The 18140-nt window shown below is 42.4% G+C and overlaps 1 protein-coding gene across 12 annotated transcripts in view; it reads left to right on the forward strand.

Moving 5' to 3' along the window:
• The window catches only part of LOC126039961 (guanine nucleotide exchange factor DBS-like), a 210890-nt gene that overhangs the window by 35637 nt on the left and 157113 nt on the right, over nucleotides 1–18140 (forward strand). For 10 of the 12 annotated variants that reach the window (XM_049803865.1, XM_049803868.1, XM_049803863.1 and 7 more), the window contains 2 exons: nucleotides 6503–6586; nucleotides 17369–17483. In XM_049803865.1, the coding sequence (XP_049659822.1) occupies nucleotides 6503–6586; nucleotides 17369–17483 (199 nt within the window). Of the gene's footprint in view, nucleotides 1–234; nucleotides 306–6502; nucleotides 6587–17368; nucleotides 17484–18140 lie in introns of those variants that run through there. The other 2 variants (XM_049803871.1, XM_049803867.1) reach the window with 2 other exon arrangements.

The raw sequence follows: 18140 nt of genomic DNA on the forward strand, positions 1-18140 counted from the left end.
TAAAAAATAAACTCCAGTGTCCTGTTATGGCTGGTTGCCTTTGGTTGTCTTTCATGGAGCAACAGGCACTGCTGTGTCAATCTGCTTGGCGCAGTCCAATCTTTCACTCCAGCAGGTCATCTTTCCAACACTGTTGGAAACTATTAGTTGTCATTAGCATGTAAACTAGTTTCTGTCTGCTCAAAGAGAGGAAGGAACAAGATTATGTTCATTGTTGCTTTTAATCAGCTGCTGTTGGTGGAGCTCTGAAGGTGGCAGTCTATGGACTGTGTTCCAGACCTGCTGCAGGAATACATACAGCTGTGGTGAGAAATAAAACAGGAAAGTGGGGCGGGGGGGCAGAGCCCAAGCATGTTTCATTTTTGAGTGAGGAATTATGAAGCGCAACTGAATGGCTTTCCCCTTAAAGATTAGATAGCACAGTTGCAGCTAGCCTCCCTAGAGATCTGGGAGGGAGGAGAAGCTGTGTCAGACAGATGGCTATAGTAATTGCTTTTCTTTTTCTCCCCCTTGGTAGAAAACCTTGCGAAGCAAAACTGTAAGGCCTAATTCTTCTGCAGTGAAACTAGTCTCTGCTAGGAATTGAAATTGTAGCAGTTTGAGCAGAGACCCAAGAGTTGATGAACTGACTTGTTTCATTTTTTTCCCCTCTACTTTCACATCCTTCTTCAGATTTTAATTGTCCTGGCAAATTCAATTAGCTCAAGTATTGAAGAACTGCATGGTATATAGAAAGATTCAACTTTGGTGACCTATGTAGGGGATTGGCATTGTTTCACATAATACTGTTTGATCAATTAAGCTTTTTTCTTTTTTAAATTTGAGAAGCTATATGTAACTTCCTCTTCAATTAAAAAAAGTTAAAACCACGAGAATAATCACACAGAAGCTAGGAAATGCCTGAGTTAAGGTTGCCAAGATAACCATGTTCCAGCCACTTGGCTGATGTATGTTTTGATATGCTCTTTAGTTGCATGGCTATACAGACCTTTTATCAGAGAACAGGACTGCTCTGAAGTGAGCAGGCGTTGTCCAATCTCTTCCGCAGATATTAGCAAGGTGCAATGAAGCAAGACAGTTGTCAAGCTCCTGTGGCTTGTCAGCTTCCTAAAACCTTCCCATTGACTTTTGGGTCCCCATGTAGTGAATTAAAACATGCCTATCATCAATAAATTTTTCTGAAGTAGTCTATGAACCTGCAGCTGTCAGCTCAGTATCAGCTCATGTCAGCCTAAAGCAGGGTTTTCTCAGCTGTGGTATCTGTCCCACAGGAAAATGATACATCACTTCTTCCCAAGAGGCTGAATGCCACTTCCTGCAGGCTTGTGGCTTGCAGTACACAGACCAAGAAGGCTACAGAGCCTCCTGGGATAAAGTTAGTGGAAGATATGAACAGATTAATGCTCACTAATGCTAGGCAAAATGTCATGGCTTTAAAACAAACCAGACCTTTGTCTTTTGGTTTGCTTTTAAGAATTTTTTCAAGCTTTTCTTTTAGTCAAAGATTAATTCAGCAGCCCCAGGTAATCGTATGTTTCCAAGGACTGGGACTTTGTAAGCTCTGTGCTGTGATGGTGTTACAAATTCATCAGTATTGGAGAGTAACTACCTCTAAGTTCTATCCTAGAGGAAGGTGCAAGAGGACAAATGTGACTTTGTGTACTGTTGGCTGCAGCTTCTGATGTTTTGTAGCCACGTGATCTGATTTGCCATTTCAGCTCACGAGGCACCTTCCCTTGTTTCCTCAGATTTTTTCAGTCTCCTCCTAATTTCTTCTGCTACAATTTCTTTTCCCAGCATGTCAGTGTGTGAGCTGCACTCACTCGAATGTGTGATTCCTAGTCACCAAATGTATTTTATACCACCTTTCTCGTCATCTGAATGTCTCCTGCTGAGTGTGGGTTTTACAGCAAATCCCACACGGCTATTCTTGCACAGACAGGGGATTTGATGAGAATTAACTGGCACTCTGCAGCTCTTGTTTCTATTACTTCATCTTATCTTTACACCACAAAATACTTCTAGTAGAAAAAGGATATTTGGAAACCAGAAACAAAGCTATTTTTAGAGCAAGTTAATAAAGCAGCTATATGAAGGGGTGTGTGTGTGTAATTTCTGTTTTACTCAAGACTAGCTGATATTAATGATGCCTTCATATTGGCAAACATCAAAAGCAAGCTATTGTATGGGCAGGTTTGTTACACTGGAGGGATGAGCAAGTCTCTCGGAGGCTAGAGATGGTGGCACATTTTCTAGTTCATGTTCTGTTTCTGTTGAGCCTCCTTGTGATTGTCTCATCCATTGTAGAAACCTTTGCTCCATTTTTGCAACTGTTTGGCATAAGCTCAGTCCTGGTCACCCAAACCTGAGTGCACCTGTCTACCTGTGGGACTGCACAGTTGTCACAATATCTTTGCATCTTCTGGATGCTGAAATCAACAGTATTTTCTTCAATGGATTCTACAATGTTTCTCGGTTCTGAGAGTCCAAGCTCTGTTTTAATTACTATTTTGGTATATTTTTTTTCCCTTACTTGTGGGTTGGGGGTTTTTTTGCTGTTTTTTGATTCAGCTATAGTCACCTCTAACCAGCCATTTTTCTTTCTTCTGGCTCCATCTTGCTGCCAAACTGTGGTTTGAAGAGGGCATATCTATCACTATTATAGTGATTCAGAAACACTTCAAGTAGACTGTCTGAAGGATGCTAGAAGTCTTTGACCCATGATCTGGAGACACTTGTCAGTACCTGTTGAGAGTTATATTCATAGATCACAGGACCTTTTTGTTGCTTGTTCATTGGGTGTAGTATTTATCTGACTCTAAACAGGGCTATCAACATGCTGTTCTTAAGGAGGTAGCAGTGAAATCAGGCTTATGGTGTTCTCTGCTTTCTAATAAATAACCTTCTATATTCAAAATGATTTTGTTTTGCCTTTCCTTTTTTACTCTGCAGTTTCCCCCACAGATCCCATTATGGACATGCATGGGGGAAAGTGCAAAGTAAAAAAGGAAAAACTTAGTGGGTTACTGTTATTTTGTTTGCTTTGGGAATGCATACCTGCCTCTTTCAGTTTACTCAAAACCTGGAGTACCACATGGCTGTTGGCTGGGATCTCTGTGCTGCCACAATATAGATAATGAATTGTCATAAAGCTCACTTTAGGTGGGCTGGGGGAATAGGTAAATACAGCAACTCAGGGTGGCAGGCTATAAACCACCTCCAACTGAGTGGGTCCTCTGACTCCCCTGCTTTGCTTGTGACAGATGCACAAGACAGGTGATGCTGTGCCAGTCCATATGTCCCTCCTATGCACAAAAATGTTGTCAGAAAGAGATAAAACAGACTCTGGGAATCCCGATATCTAAGGATTAAGGATTTATGGATGTTTGATATAGAGACAAGAAAAAGCTGTGGGAGGAGGGATGAGATTACTGCTGCAGCATGGTACTCAGCTGTGCTGAATAATGTCAGCTGGGGTCAGTAGGATACCTGTGTGGGGTCAGGAGGCTGTTCAGTCCTTCATTCTCTAAGTGACCATGTGCTGTATTGAAAGCAAAGCCCAGCGAATAGGATTGCTAGTTGTATTTGTAAAGGCATAGAATGGAAATCAGTTCTCTGTCCCTAGCTGTTCAGTGGGCTTTCCTTTGAGAAACTGAACATAACTTGACGAATATGATGTACTGAGTTTAGCTTTACTATCCATTTCAGTGGATTCCCACAGACCATAACACTGAGTTATCTCAGGTCTGGGGTGCCTACAGACAGAGAGACTCAGAACAATGTTGCCGTTTTAGCCTTTCTGTTGCTCTGTCTAGAAATTTGCAAGATTTTGTCCTACTTTAAAATCAATTGCGAGTGCCCTGCTGATGAAAAGGTCCTAATGGCTGTTCCAGTCCTGGAGAATGACTCTCTTTCAGCACCTGCAGAGCAAATATAGTACAGAGAAGAGCATATGCTTGTTGGGTGGAACAGACCAGCCCTGTTCTGGCCTTGTGCAGTCTTTGGTCCCTTTGGCCTGTTTGTTATAGAAGCCTTGTGAAATATAGTCATGAGGGTCATGTTGAGAGAAAGGACATGAGTCTATATTCTCCAAGCAGATTTCAGAACAATGTCAGCGATACCCTGGAAGATCATCCACCAGTGGCACCCTGTGTAGCACAGGGCACTTTTACAGGTAGATGTGCATTGATTTTGGCAGTTCTGCTATAGTGATCAAGGCTGGAGGAAAGAGGGTATGATGGGGTGGTCCAGACAACCACTGCACTGTGGCTGCTAGGAAGTAGTGTAATGCATCAGAGCACAAGGTTAAGTTGCCCTGATGTCAAGGCAGAGACAAGGCAGATCCCACTCTTAATTCCTGCTGGAATTAAGTCTGGAGAGAAAATCAAACCTTGAGCTGGTCTCAGAATGTATTTGTACCTGGCAGAATGACCAGGATCCCTTATCTTACAAGCAACGTCAATCAGCTGAGAGCAATAGGGCTTTGTAAGGTTTCTTGCCATCCCAAGCGAAGGCAAACTCTCTTGGTTTTGACAGGGTCATATCTGGAGGTTAAGTCATGAGCCTGTGTGTAAGATGCTGTTGCGAAGCTGTGTTGGGATGTAGTTTTCATTGTTGCAGTCCTGGTGCCTTGGGGTGGGGAGAAGATATGGTGGTTTTCCTACAAAGGCTGTATCTACCTTCTGATGTGTTGTGATCTCTCCTGCATATTCAGGTTTTGACTGAGAGAATAAGCCACAAATCTAAGTTGTCCCACTATGCTTTTTGAAACAAATTGTTCTCTTCTTCTACCTCAGGAGATCTTGAGTCTCACTGGTCTCTTATATATACACACTGTACCTGACACAGTCAGACTCAGATATTGGACAACTCTTGGGCTCCATTCAGGTGATGAGGAAAGGTAGTATAAAATACATTTAGTGACTAGGAATCACACATTCTAATAAGTTAGGATAGCTCACACACTGACATGCAGGGCTCTTGGGCTATAACTGCATGGCTCAGCGCTCTGCAGACACCCAGCTGTATTACCTGGAGCAGTATATCTCTGCTCAGAGTGAAAATAAACTAGTCTGTGTCCAAAGTTAAGCCTTAGCTCTGCTATCTCTGTGCAACAGTGTAAATACATGACCATAGCAGCAGATTGAAATTACAGTAAATTCTATGAACATCACTGAAATCACTTTAGCTGTGATTCATTAGTCTGCTCTTCCGGTTGGTCTTAGCCATCTGCAGTGTCAAGAATCAGAGAAGCTGATAGTGGGCTGCATAAACAGGATGGATATGAAGGTCCCATGTCAAAAACATCACTCATCCTAGTTTGACTTTTCCCTTTTTTAATTCAAAGGGAGGATTTGCAGAATCAGCCCCTTTAAGATTTTTTTTTTTTCAATTGCTTGGAATTATTGCCTTTTGTGAAGCAGCCAAAATCTATGCAACTTCTTTCCATATTATGTGTCACCTTCTGTGTAGGAGAGGACAATGACACAATCTCTTCGGTTACTTTGTCTCCAGGCATTAGTGAAGTGTTTGAAAATGAACAGAAAATTTTCCAAGTGGCATTGTGTCATTTAGAAACCCTAGCTCTGGAAAGGATCAGAGTGAGTGTCTGAAAGCAAGACAGAGATGGTATTTTGGGCAGCAGACTAGGATGCAGGAGAAAGAAGCTAATTTCTGACCTCTCTGACCTCCCTCTCTATTTCTGGACAGTTTGTTTAAAACCAGGTGCACCAAAGTATTTTAGCCAGTTTGAACTGGCAGATATTCCCCAGTAAATGTCACTGGTCTAGACTGGGGTGAAGAGTGGGGAGAACAATTGGGTACTCATATTACAGAAAGAGATCAAATTAGCAAAACTTGAGATTATAGTTGCTGGCCACTGAATAGATCACACAAAAATTGTGGCCAAGTTATTTTTTAACTTTTCAGTGTTTACTTCAAAAGAACAGGCTTTGTTTTCATGAGAAGAAAGCCTCACAGCCCCTTATTTCCTCCTTTTACTATGTATTTGCTTGTAGCGGAAAAAGCATCAGCAAAGGAAACTGTTCTGGATTGGTTGGTTACACAAAGTCCTCAAGCAGAGACCAAGGAGGTCAGGGTGGAACATGGCACTGTATCTGAAATAGACTTTACTGTTTCAAAGACTGAAAAGCTGCTTTATGTGGGAGGCCAAATGCAGTGGCTTAATATGGAACATGAAGTAGTAAGGAGCAGGCTGTCAGCTTGAATGAACCTGTGACAAGCTCTGGCAAATCTACTGGAGCTGGTTTATGAAAAGCTGTCTCTGAAATCACAAGGCGATAGATAAAGTAAGTAGGCTGAAGATGAAACTCTGTAAGTATCATAAACTTCTCCATGATAGTCATATAACACCTGAATGAATAGTCAAACCAGCCTCTTTTCCTTTGAGTGTTATCTTTGTTTTGCTGGGTTCTTAAAGGATGGAAAAATTGTCATTAAGGTTTTATTAACTCATTGAAGATTTCTGTTTTCACTTGAACAGATGAAATCATGCAGCAGGAGATACGGCCACTTGTTGCAGTGGATATAATAGAGCAGCTCCACAGGCAATTTGCTATCTTGTCAGGTAAGAAGTTGCTGGTAATCACTCTCCCAGATTCTCTTGGAAACGTATTGGAATCTGTCACGCTGGCTGTCACCCTTCAGCTCTGTTAATGAAAAGTGCTGTTACAATCAGACATTCACAGTGTATGGAACTGATAAATGCCAATTTGCTGTGCTTGTTTTTCTTAAAGCAAGTTAAATTTCCATGCTTTCCACAATGTGTGTGTGTGTGTGTGTGTGAAAAGAATTAGAAGGTAAGAAATTAAACAAATCTTTCTGTACATATCTTGGCACAATGTCCAAGCATCTTGTTTGTGGGATTTTTGGTCTATCAGGGAGTTATTCATGACCTTCCCCCTCTTTCTCATTTCCCTTTGTTTTAGAAGTGATTAATTTGTAAAGTGTAAGGTTCTAATCTTTTAAAGATTTGATTATTACATATTCCTTTGTTTGCCTGAAGTTTGCAATCACACAAAATGATGCAGTTCCTGCCCCAAATAAATAGCTGATATTGAAATATTTGCCAAATTATTTAATACACTTATTTCAGATACTGTAGAAGAGAAATCCTTATCTAGGTCCTAAAATTCCCCTACTGCTGACTGTATGGCCTCTGGCAACTCCTTTTGTCTGTTTCCGCCTGTTCTGCAAATAAGAGAATTAAGAATTTGCTTTCCATCTTCCCCATAGACACTACTGATATGCAAAAAATACTGAGATAGTCATAATAAGGTACTCCTGGACAGCCTGTTCCTCTCTGCTTCTTGCAGAGGAACACTGGGTACACAGTGCAGAGAGTACATAGACCCAGCTCTGCAAATGATCAACTCAGCCTGCCCAATCCTTGCTGCATCTTCACATTTTTAAGTACACTCCAAGCTGCCAAATGAAATCCAAATCTTAAGTTACTCAGAATTCTTTATGGAGCTCTGAGTATTAAAACTTGATTTTGGAGGTTTCTAGGTAGCATCTTGTGGCAGTTTCATAAGCTCAATAACTAATGTTTTGCATTTGTCAGAGGGTATTGACTGAGCAGAGGTAGAACCAGCTGCCTTCTCATCTGCAGCAAACCATCTCGGGGTCACATCTTCCTAGAATTCCTAATAAACACAAATGCCCATGCAGAACAGTGTCAGCAACTGCATAAAATTGCTCAAACCTTTTGCATCCCACTGTTGTGCTCAGTGCAGGGTAACTAGGCAATGCTAGTATAGCATCTGTCCTAAGACAATTTTTGTGGGGTAATGTTGCAACATTCTCCTTTGGCTGTCCAGGCATTTGCCTGCATACCATGTGCTTACTCTCTGCTGTGCCAAACTGGAGAAGATAGTGAGTAACTTGGTAATATTGTTAAGTGCTCCACACCTGACTGCCAGATATTTCAATGCACAGATGCCACAACAAGGTCTCAGAAGCATTAGGTGGTCAGGGAGAGCTGGGCACCCCTTTCCTGTAAGGTGCTAGCTGCTTAACAGAAAAAATAATGACTGATGGGTGGGAGTTGACAGTCTTTTAATCTGTGGGCTGTTGTGAAGTTTGAAACCATCCTCACTTAAAGAACTGCTTCAGGAATGCTACTTAGATCCCTTTTATTAGGGCTAAAATGGCTTTAAAATATTCTTAAATACAAGGAAGGAAACAGGGAATCTAATCACTGTTCAGCTTTTGGGTCTTGATGTTAACTTCAGTCAGATCATAACTGGGATAGTTGTCTGCTCTTTGTAAGCAAGAAAATGCTTATCAGCTGGTCTTTCCAGAATGCTCCACTTGCTTTTTCCTTTCGCCAGGTATGCAGAGCTGCTGAAACCAGTATTGCTTTCAGGGCCCTTGGTTTAACTGATACATGAATGCCTGAAAACACATCAGTGTAAAGAACATCATGCATGTTGAGAATTCAGTGCCTCATGTGCAATGCCTATCCAGTAAAATGTGGAGGACTGCTTTCCTTAAACCCCATTACCTTGCAACATTTGAGACCATTAATAAAAGCTATATATGGCATGTAATGAGCAACTTGTAGAAAGTGGTTTACTAAACAGGAAGAAAAACCTATTCCAGTTCCAGCTAGAACATTAAACATGGCACAGAAATGTGAAGGGTAAATATTAAAAAGCATTTTCATATTTCTTTATGGACTCATTTCAGCAGTGTCTGTATTCTCACCTGCTATTTTAGCAAATTCAACTCTTCACATTTGATCTAATTCTTTTATTCTTGGAAGCGATGAGAAAGAAGTTTAAATAAGACTATTTAAACCTAAGATGCTTAAAGACTTTGGAAATAACTCTTCATAGAAGGCAGTGCTGAGGGGTGTCTTTGTTAGGGATTGGCAAATAAGTGGTTCATCAGCATACAAGTACTAATACCAAATACCAAAAGTAAGTAAAAAGGTGTCTTTCATGTCCCCATCTACATAAATAACAAATGACATTTGAAGAATTTTCAGGCTTATCTAAAATCTTTTCGGTACAGTCCAGAAATAATATCCTAATAAGAAACAGGGCAGTATAGTTCATAGTTTCGAAGTTGATTTCAGTTTGAAGTTTGCAGCTAAATTTGGAAACCTGGGTGCCTCTGCTCTGAAATCCCCATGGCAGCCTGCGAAGATGATCATGAACATAAAATCATCTACTCGGAGGTCCCTTTAGCCCAGTATCTTATTCTGTTGGTGACCACTGGTGGGTCATAGGTAAAATATAAAAAGAGGAATCTCCCTTACTGTCCCTTTATTGCCTTCTGCAAACTGAGGTTTAGGTATAAGACAGAAATGACTATACTTGTCAAAAATGCATTTCTCTGAATAAGTGTAACTTTCTTTTTCCTCTAGCAAAAGATTGTTTTCTTCATCCGGTGAAAACAGATGTGGGCACTCTCCTGCCTCATGTCACTTATTAAAGTAATTCACACATAAATGACTTTGGGGGTTTTTTTTTTTGGTTTTTTTTGGTTTGGTTTTGTTTGGTTTTTTTGCCAGGCAGCTCTGCAGCTTTTCTCTAAAGCATGCTGCTTTTCATTAGGCACAAGCAACCACAAATATTTTGGTGCTTCAGTGCTTGCCTTCATGGAGGCTGGAAATCTGATAGTTAGCCTATTTCCTGGTTTTCGACGCTGACACATTCCAGCTCAGTAGCCACTATCTGAAAAACCCCCCTCTTGTTCTTTGGCCCCATCACCGTGGGCAGTAAAAGACATTCCCAACTTACTTGTAGAGTGTTTTGGGCATATAATATGTTTTTCTGAACAACATCATAAAAATTACGTATGCTGATTTATACTCGTTGGAGTTATTTCTTTCACTCTGTAGGCTGCAGCCTCCAGAGGGCAGCTAGCCACCTCCTCCATGCATGCACATACATCGTTCACAGGATGTTAGCAGTAAGTCTGGTTTGTGCTACTCCACAGCCTCTAGCTTTGTTGAGCTCTCCTGTTCAGTCCTGTGTACCCCAAATCCATTTGTCCAATGGTAATGAAAGTAGCTGGTTGACTGTTGCAGTTTGTTATAAATGAATATTTATTTGGTTAATATCAGCTTTTTATTAACAGCTGGCAGCTGACGCAGATGTAGTGAAACCATAATATTCCCTTGCAGTAAAGTAGAAAAGAAAGAGCAGAATGATTGATGTAAAAACCTCTTTGTTTTCTCTGGACATGACTCATTAGAAACACTTTCCTCTACTATTGCTGTGTACAAACTTCTTAGAAGAGGATCTGACTGTCTTGCAGTCTCTGAGCAGATGGTAGGAATTATGTAACAAGCCTAATGAGTTTGGTGTTTAATTGTGTCAGGGTCTAGTTATAATGAATGTATTAGATACTAATAGCCTCCTGTTTGTCCTGGCCCTCTAGCTACCAGACTAACCAAGACTGTACTATCCATGCCAAGAACAGGGAAACTCTCCAGAGCCTTCCCTGGTCTGCTGTGGTTATGGAAAAGGCTGCGGTGTAATGTGTCAATTTCCTTACTTATGTAGTTCTACTTTGGTCATCTCTTTTTTCATGCGCTGATGTAGTACTACTTAGCTTGTGAGATATGCTGGGAGTACTGGTTCTTGTGGTTAAGTTCTGGTTTTGAAACCACTGCTGCCTCTTTCCTTTCCCTGAAACTGAACTTCCAACTATGGGACTACAGGTGTGACAACACAGGATTGCACAGCTATGTTTGTGTGTTTCCTGTAGCTGTTAAGGGAACTAGATAACAAAGTTGGGTAGTACTGCAAACCTAGCTATTCTAACATATGCCGGTTTCTACTGAAGAATGGAAAACCACTGGTAAAATACTGATCCTCTCCTGCTGACAGACTAATAACCTGCTGTACCAACCTGCTCTTGGAACTACTACTACCCCCTCCCTTTTTATCTGCAACTTCACAACCTGTTCTTATCTGTAATTAACTCTGTCAAAGAGCCCAATCTGCCATTTGCAGCAATAATGGATCCCCTTACTAAATCACAAATTTATTAGACAAACTGTCATGAAGTATATTAGCAGAGATTCATTTTCTTTGTGTTCTGCTCCTGTTAAGTCAATGGACTTTGGTGGATGGGAGACTAGATCGAATATGGTAACTGACTGCAAAGCCAGTTTATTTAATTTCCAAAGCCTGGAGGGTATTTGGCCATCTGCTTCCTGTTTAAACTGAGCCTTTTGGAAAATCTGGCCTGACTTTGCCAAAAGGCCAGTTTGGAGCTCATGTAAAAGTCTAGACCCAGGAAGCATGATTCAACTTTAATGAGAAATTCAGCATTCACAACTCTTAATCAACATGGAAAACTGAAACAACAGAGCATGGAAAAAGCAAAACCTGACCAAGGCCAAGTGACCTCAGCCAAGATATCGCTGAATTCTTCAGCTGTCTGACCCAGGAGATAAATTGTACTCAGGTCTGCTATGACTAAGGGAGCTCTCTGCATGTGGGCAGACCCAAGCAACTAACCTGCACACGTCAGCAAAATTTGAAAGAAAACTTTCCAATACTGACTGATGAGTTGGTGTCTGTGGCAGGCTGGGGAGGTATGCACTGTAAAGTTGCAGACAAACGTTTGGAATGTCTCCCGCCCATAACCTATTTGTTGGTCGTTTTGTTGGGGTTTTTTTTGGTGTTCCCCCCCCCCCCCCCCCCCCCCCCAAAGGATTCAGCATATTTGGTAAGCTCTAGTTAGATGTTACTTTATGAATCCTGCTGGTGGTGTTACAAGAAAAGCTGCTGGCTATGGTATAGGACTTCAGTGCAGCCCCTGATTTTGTCTAAATCATGAATATTTTTGGTCCCTGGACAGGAGGCATAGGTGGGCTAGAACTGGGGAGCGGGAGATTTCCCAGGATCCCCATTGTGTCCAGGAACTTGGCCTGCAGTTGTGATTGCTTGCTGCTTTTACATCAGTCTTACCAACATGCAACTTCAGCTGTGTGAGCTCTCAGAATTCAGGATTCATACCTCATTTGTCAATCACACCCTTTACACTGCAAAGCAAAATTAAATTTTCTCTGCTGCCATATCCCCTTCATCCTCATGCATATTCCTTCCCTGCATACTTCAGTTGTTTTGTTTCCACAGCTGAATTCTGGCCCCAACTTCACTGCAACAGCTAGCCAGGCTGCATTGGCAGCTGGAAAGCCTATCTAATAGGAGCAACTATGAATACGGCTTAGTGTCCTGGTACTTGGAGAATTGGTGTGCATAAGAGTGAGCGATGGTCTCATTACCATGCCTTGTACTACTACCCTGATACAGCTTGTGCTACATCTCTTCTACTTTTCTTTCCCTTCCACTTCACTCTGCAGTTCTGTCCTGTCACCCGCATTCTTCCTGTCCCTTTGTTCTTGGGCCACAAGACAGGAGGAAAAGTTGAGGAAGAAGCTAGGGTGGAAAATAAGGAAAATGCTCAGGAAGAGGAGGAAAGGGATACTGTCATTCCAAGTGGCAAAGCAGGCAGAAGGTCAAGGTGACTTGTAATCTTTTCCTCATAAGTCTTGCCTTTTTTCAGGCAGTCCAGCCTTCTGCTCCTCCAACTCTGATGTTGTCTGTCTTGTTTGTGCTCCAGGTTGTTGAATTTGATGCACCTCTGTGTGTGACTCTGAATGCAAATGATTTAACTGCTTGCTGATAATTTACCTCGGATCACACATCAAGATCTTTAGTCAGAATGCACTTCACCAGGCAGCAGTGGGTCCATACCTTTGACACAATGAGTTTGGGTTGGAGGCAAGGCAGGTTGCTATCTGCAGAGGTAGAGAGCAGAAAGGAGATGGACCTCTTGAAGGAAATGGATGGAGATGATTCAGGCTGGCAGCATGTGTTGTGTTTGTGGGATGCTATCTGGGAGGGGACCTCAGGTCTGCGTCAGGAGATGGTAGAGAGAATGTGGTTGAGTTTCCTCTGCAGGCAATACTCTGGGGCTAGCTGTGACAGAGCAGTCTGGGGTCTGACTGAGGAGCAGTGACCCATGGAAGAATGCCAGTGGGATGGTCTGGCTCCCCTAAGGCAGGGTCAGGAGTGAGCCTCACGTTAGTTCAGCCAGAGGGTAGCCCTGAACCTCCAACTCTTGTGGTTGCTGCTTGCAACCGGCAACCAGCTGCTCCTTCCGTGGCCTGGCAGCAGCGTTTGGAGCTGCCAGAAAGTGTTGGAAGTAGCTGGGTTGCTTGAAGAGTGCTGCAGAGTGGCATCTAATGGCGCCTGGAGGAGCTGCAAGTCAGCGAGACCGAGGCCTGTGCATTGCATGAAGACAGCTGCCAGGCATGGCCGTGCTCTTGATACCTATTTTTCAGTGTATCTTTGTCCTTCTGACTGCACTAAACTCAAGTTATTTCTCACTTCTCCTATGGGGCTCTTCAGCTCAGCTCATGCCTCATGTTGCTCTGGCTTTTCGTCAAGCTCCTTTGCTCCTGGCGGTCCTTGGGCCCCCTTACCTTGCTGCACAGACACTGCTCAAGAGAGCAGACATGTTTCATGTAGCTGTATGTAATCATGTAGCTGTATGTAATCCTCTTAGTTTTGTGCTGTGTTCATGTGGCTCGCTCCTTTGTGTCTCCTTCCTGCTCTCAATTTCTACTTAAAAATGTTTTCCACCCCCCCCCCCCCCCCCCTTTGAGGACTGTTTTTTTTTTTCTTTTGGCCTTCTGTAGAGCTGCTGGAGGTTGTTCTGTCCCTGTTTGCCTTACCTATGATGGATTGTGACATTTTCTGTTCAGCAATTGGACTCTTTTCACAAGTGATGCCCAGGAGTGTAGGGATTATGCACAGTCCCAGTAAGTGCAAGGATCGTATACAGAGAGTCCTTGAGGCCAAATTCCATGCAGTTAGTCCTTATGGCTGTGGAACTGACTGAAGACTGTCCCTGTTGGTTTTTAGTTTGTGCTTTCTGCCCTTCCAGGACATTCAATAACCAGTTAAAGTATTTCAAGGACTGGAAGAAATCTAGTGGCAACTCCCTAGAAAGCAAGGTTGAAGGCCCAGGAAAAAAAAAGGCTGCAGCTTGTCAATTCACATTCTGCAGAAATTTGCATACTGCAGCAAATCTCGGCTTAGTGTCAGGAAAAAAAAAAATGGCATTAACATTTAGATGTATGGAACTGTTCTCTCATCCAGAGGAGAGGGTTTTCCAGACACCCTTAATATATAAGGAGCTTCCTTTATATCCCTTAACATCCACTTATTTTACCTTGCTAGATATACAGATAAATGGATATGGATTGTTTTCCCTTGTAACTCAACTACTGCTCAAGGTTCAGATATGGGCAGGAACAACCCATTCCTAACATATTTGTGTTATTACTTGTCACCTAACACTTCAGACATTCCTGCTCTCTCTGTGTCATAATACTTAACAATTTCTGATCACAAAACTCCCTCAAACTTCACGCTAATTTCATGGTATGGCAGGAACTGAGGGTTTCCTCATTTATTTCCCTGTCTGAAATATAGCTGTATTCAAGAACCTTCTGAGCATTCTCTTGTTTTGGTTGCAGCAGGAAGTGCTACCTTCACCTTGGAGAATGAGATGGAGCCTAAGAGCTGCTAAGGTTGTGTGGCCTAGTCAAAGGCAAGCAGCTCCTGGCTCTTAGCTGAATACTCAGTCTGAGACTGCTCCTGGGTGTCCTTCTAGATTTGTTGCCAGTGGTGAAGGGAAGTCAATATTCAGTCTGCTTACATTCATTCCTTGGATGGCTTTTTATAAGAGAAGATCCTGTGACAAAAATACATGCCCACATACATACAGTGTGTCATCAGCCTGCCTCATCTAGCTTGGGGGAAAGAGGCCAGAGGAAGAAGAGCACATGTATGAATGTGGGTGCAAGAGAAATTGAAGATAAAAGGGACACAAAGAGACCCTGCTCAGCAGGAGCATTAGAAGTGGCATGTGAAACCTGTAGTTTAAACAAATCTGGAGTATAACTGCAGGTAAACTATCAGGTGTTGAAAGAGGGGATCCAGGGGAATCTTTCTCTTATCCTCCAGGGGCAAATAGTGCTGCTTTAAACCGAAATATTCCAGGTTACTACACCTCCCCCATTTAGAGTATCTTCACATATCTGAAATACATGAGTGGGAAAGCGTCGTGTCCAGGAATGATGTGAATGCCTACAAGATACCATCTATGAAATACCTTGGCATACATTGAACTCTGAAAGAAGAGACCGAGCAGACAAGCTTACAGTTTCATTTTCCTGGCCATTACAGTTTGTGTCCAGAAGATGTCACTAAGAATCTGTAACAAACCACCCTAACTGGGTACCTGCTCGTTTGGAGTTCTTGGTCTCTAGAGTGCAGCAAACAGTCTGGGGAAAGTCTGGCTAAATTTGCATGGCAGCATATTCTGTGTCACTGCTGACTGCAGATAGTGCAGCTAGAGTGCCCTGAGATCAAGCTGCCATGCATCAGCATTTGGCCTTATCCCAAGGCCAATGTGGAGGTCAATGTGGAGGCTGTGGCTCTGCTCAGCATTTGAAATCCAGTTCAGTGCAGTGTGAATGATAGTATTCCTTCTTTGCATTTTGGCTGAAAGCCTTTTGAATTGCTGTAGGCCAAATCTCTGTATTCACTCTGTAGGGTGAGTTTGGTGGATGATTTAACACAGCTGAGTCATTTTCAGATGTAATTAAAGCAATAATCAACCTTCAGAAAGGAAAATAGAGGCTAAAGGTAGTGTCCTGACAAAACCAGCACATCACCAGATGTCAAGAAGGAAAAGGGTTTCGTTTCCTTGTTCAAAATTCTTGTTTTCTAGAGCTCTGACTTTTACTTTATGCAAATATTGTGTTCCTCAATGTCCCAGCTTTCCACAGCTGGACAGCACAGAAGGGACCTTAAATAATCTGGGTCTGGGAGGGTTGGGCAGAGGCAGGATCAGGACTAGCAAGGCACTGACCACTCTACACAGAAATAGCTACAAATTACTGGAGCACCTCTTTGCAATGACCGCCAAAGCAGGAGCAGGAGCAACTGGTTTGTGGTATCAGCTGTGGTCATCAGCAGGGAAAGGCAGTGGTCTATGGGAGCAGCCTGGAAACAGGGTTTATTTATGAGGATTTAGAGGGTACTTTCAAGGAATGGGAACTCATAATTTTTCCCTGAGTCTCTGTTTCCTCTAATGCTCCTAATGGGGTAATTTATTGGATATTTTCCTTGAGGAAGGTAATTTTCTGTCTCCCTCTTACAGCTTCCCCTTCACTAAGGGGAATCCCAGACCATGGCTATTCCTTGGACAAGAATCTTCTGCAGGTGATAAATGACTAGGAAAACTCTGTGTGCTGCAGGACTAGGCGCAGCATTGTGTTAATAGAGAATTCCTCAGCCTGGTGCAAAAAACAGGCTTACATAGAGATTGCAGAGGAAGGAGAAAGACTCAGGGAAAAGCATGTCCTTAACGCCCTATCTAAGCAGCACTAAGCAATAAAGTACCTGTAACAAAAGCTTTGTTTCATCATATTCCTTTATGTGCTACTGCCTCCTTAGTCTGCTCTTGGCTCTGAGTCCAAATTGGTGAGAAAACTCCTGTTAACTTCTGTGTGTTTGAGTGATGGCCAGATTTATCAGCAGAACCAAGTTACAATTAGTTCTGCAAGTAAACAGGGTTTGTGCTGTGTACTACAACATCTCATCGAGCTGAACATTGTGTCAGGAGACCTGTAAAGGCTGCTAGGTTATAAGGGACTAGGCTCCACACTTCCTGTAGCTCCACCAGAGTTTGAATACTGCTGTTTGGATCAGGGAGTCCCTCAGATAGGGACTCTTCTTGACCTTGCTGCTTATGACCTTCCTGTCCTATTTAATGGAGGTTTGATGCAAATAAACAAGGCAAGAGCAAAACTCATTGATTAAATACTCCATGCACTTTGAGTGTTTTTTTTTTGTTAAAGAAAGTCCTAAGACTGGATTGGACCTAGGCCTGTGTCATAGGTTATATGTGTGTATTCAAAGCTTATATGCTCTGTTACTTCATTTCCTTTAACATCTAGAAGGAATTAGAGAGTACTGTACCTATACATAGGGAAATGTTGTAATATTGTCACAATAAATTACTTGGAAATGGGAAACAAAGAACCAAAGAAAGGGCTTAATCAGAATTATGCAGAAGGCTCATGAAAAAAACTAAGAATAAACAACAGAGGCTAGAATCTCAGCTGGAGTAAACTGAGACAATGAAACTACAGTGAGTTATAATATCAAATGGGAAGGTAATCACATGTGCACTGGATCTGGGTGCTTTTCAATGAGGGATATGCCAGTGTTTCCCATTTGAGTACTGACCACTCTGTTCAAAGGCATAAAATCACCCTCTAATCTTTACAACCTTTCTTTTGCAGGAGGAAGAGGGAAGGATGGGGCACCCATTATAACTTTTCCAGAATTTGCAGGATTCAGTGACATACCTGATGAAGATTTTCTGAATGTGGTCACATATCTAACCAGCATTCCCAGGTGAGGCTAAGCACAAATGTCTGGTGATTTCCTAGAGAGCTTTGCTTCCTCAGTGGTTCACTGCTTTTAGTGGTGCTACCAGGATGTACCAGTGACTGCATCCATCCAGTCAGTATGAAACTTTCCTATGTACAGAAGGCTCTAGGAGCCACTTTCATCATTTGCATGTGAAAGGAAGCTTCACCTAGGTCAGGTTTTCTGTTCAGGGCTTGAACTGGGTGAGAGAGGGTGTAGATCTGAAGAGCAGTAGTAAAGATAGCAGATCAAAAAGGAGCTAAGAGCGCCCATTTGTGAAAACTCTTAGGGGCACTGGATGTAACAAGGTAAGGGTTGCATCTGGAAGGAGACAAACTTACATAGGTCCTGTTACTGCTTATTCTGAGTGCATCTTTCTGTGCAAGCTTTCTCTTTTCTGAGAAAGCAAGCTAGGTGCCCTGTTGACAGAATTCTGGCAAGCACCACGTGCTTGCTGATGCTTCGTTTATTAGGAGATTGCTCCACAGCTAGGATGTTTTTCTTGCTGTTTGCCTGCAGCTGTGTGAGGATAGTGAAACAAACTCACTTCCACTGCTCTGAGGAAATGTGCTAAGGCATGGCTGCTGAATTACTTTTTGTTTATCCAGAAAGAGAGCTTAATATTTTTTCAGTCCCCCGATT

Source organism: Accipiter gentilis, chromosome 6 (genome assembly GCF_929443795.1).
Source record: "Accipiter gentilis chromosome 6, bAccGen1.1, whole genome shotgun sequence".
Taxonomy (NCBI): domain Eukaryota; kingdom Metazoa; phylum Chordata; class Aves; order Accipitriformes; family Accipitridae; genus Astur; species Astur gentilis.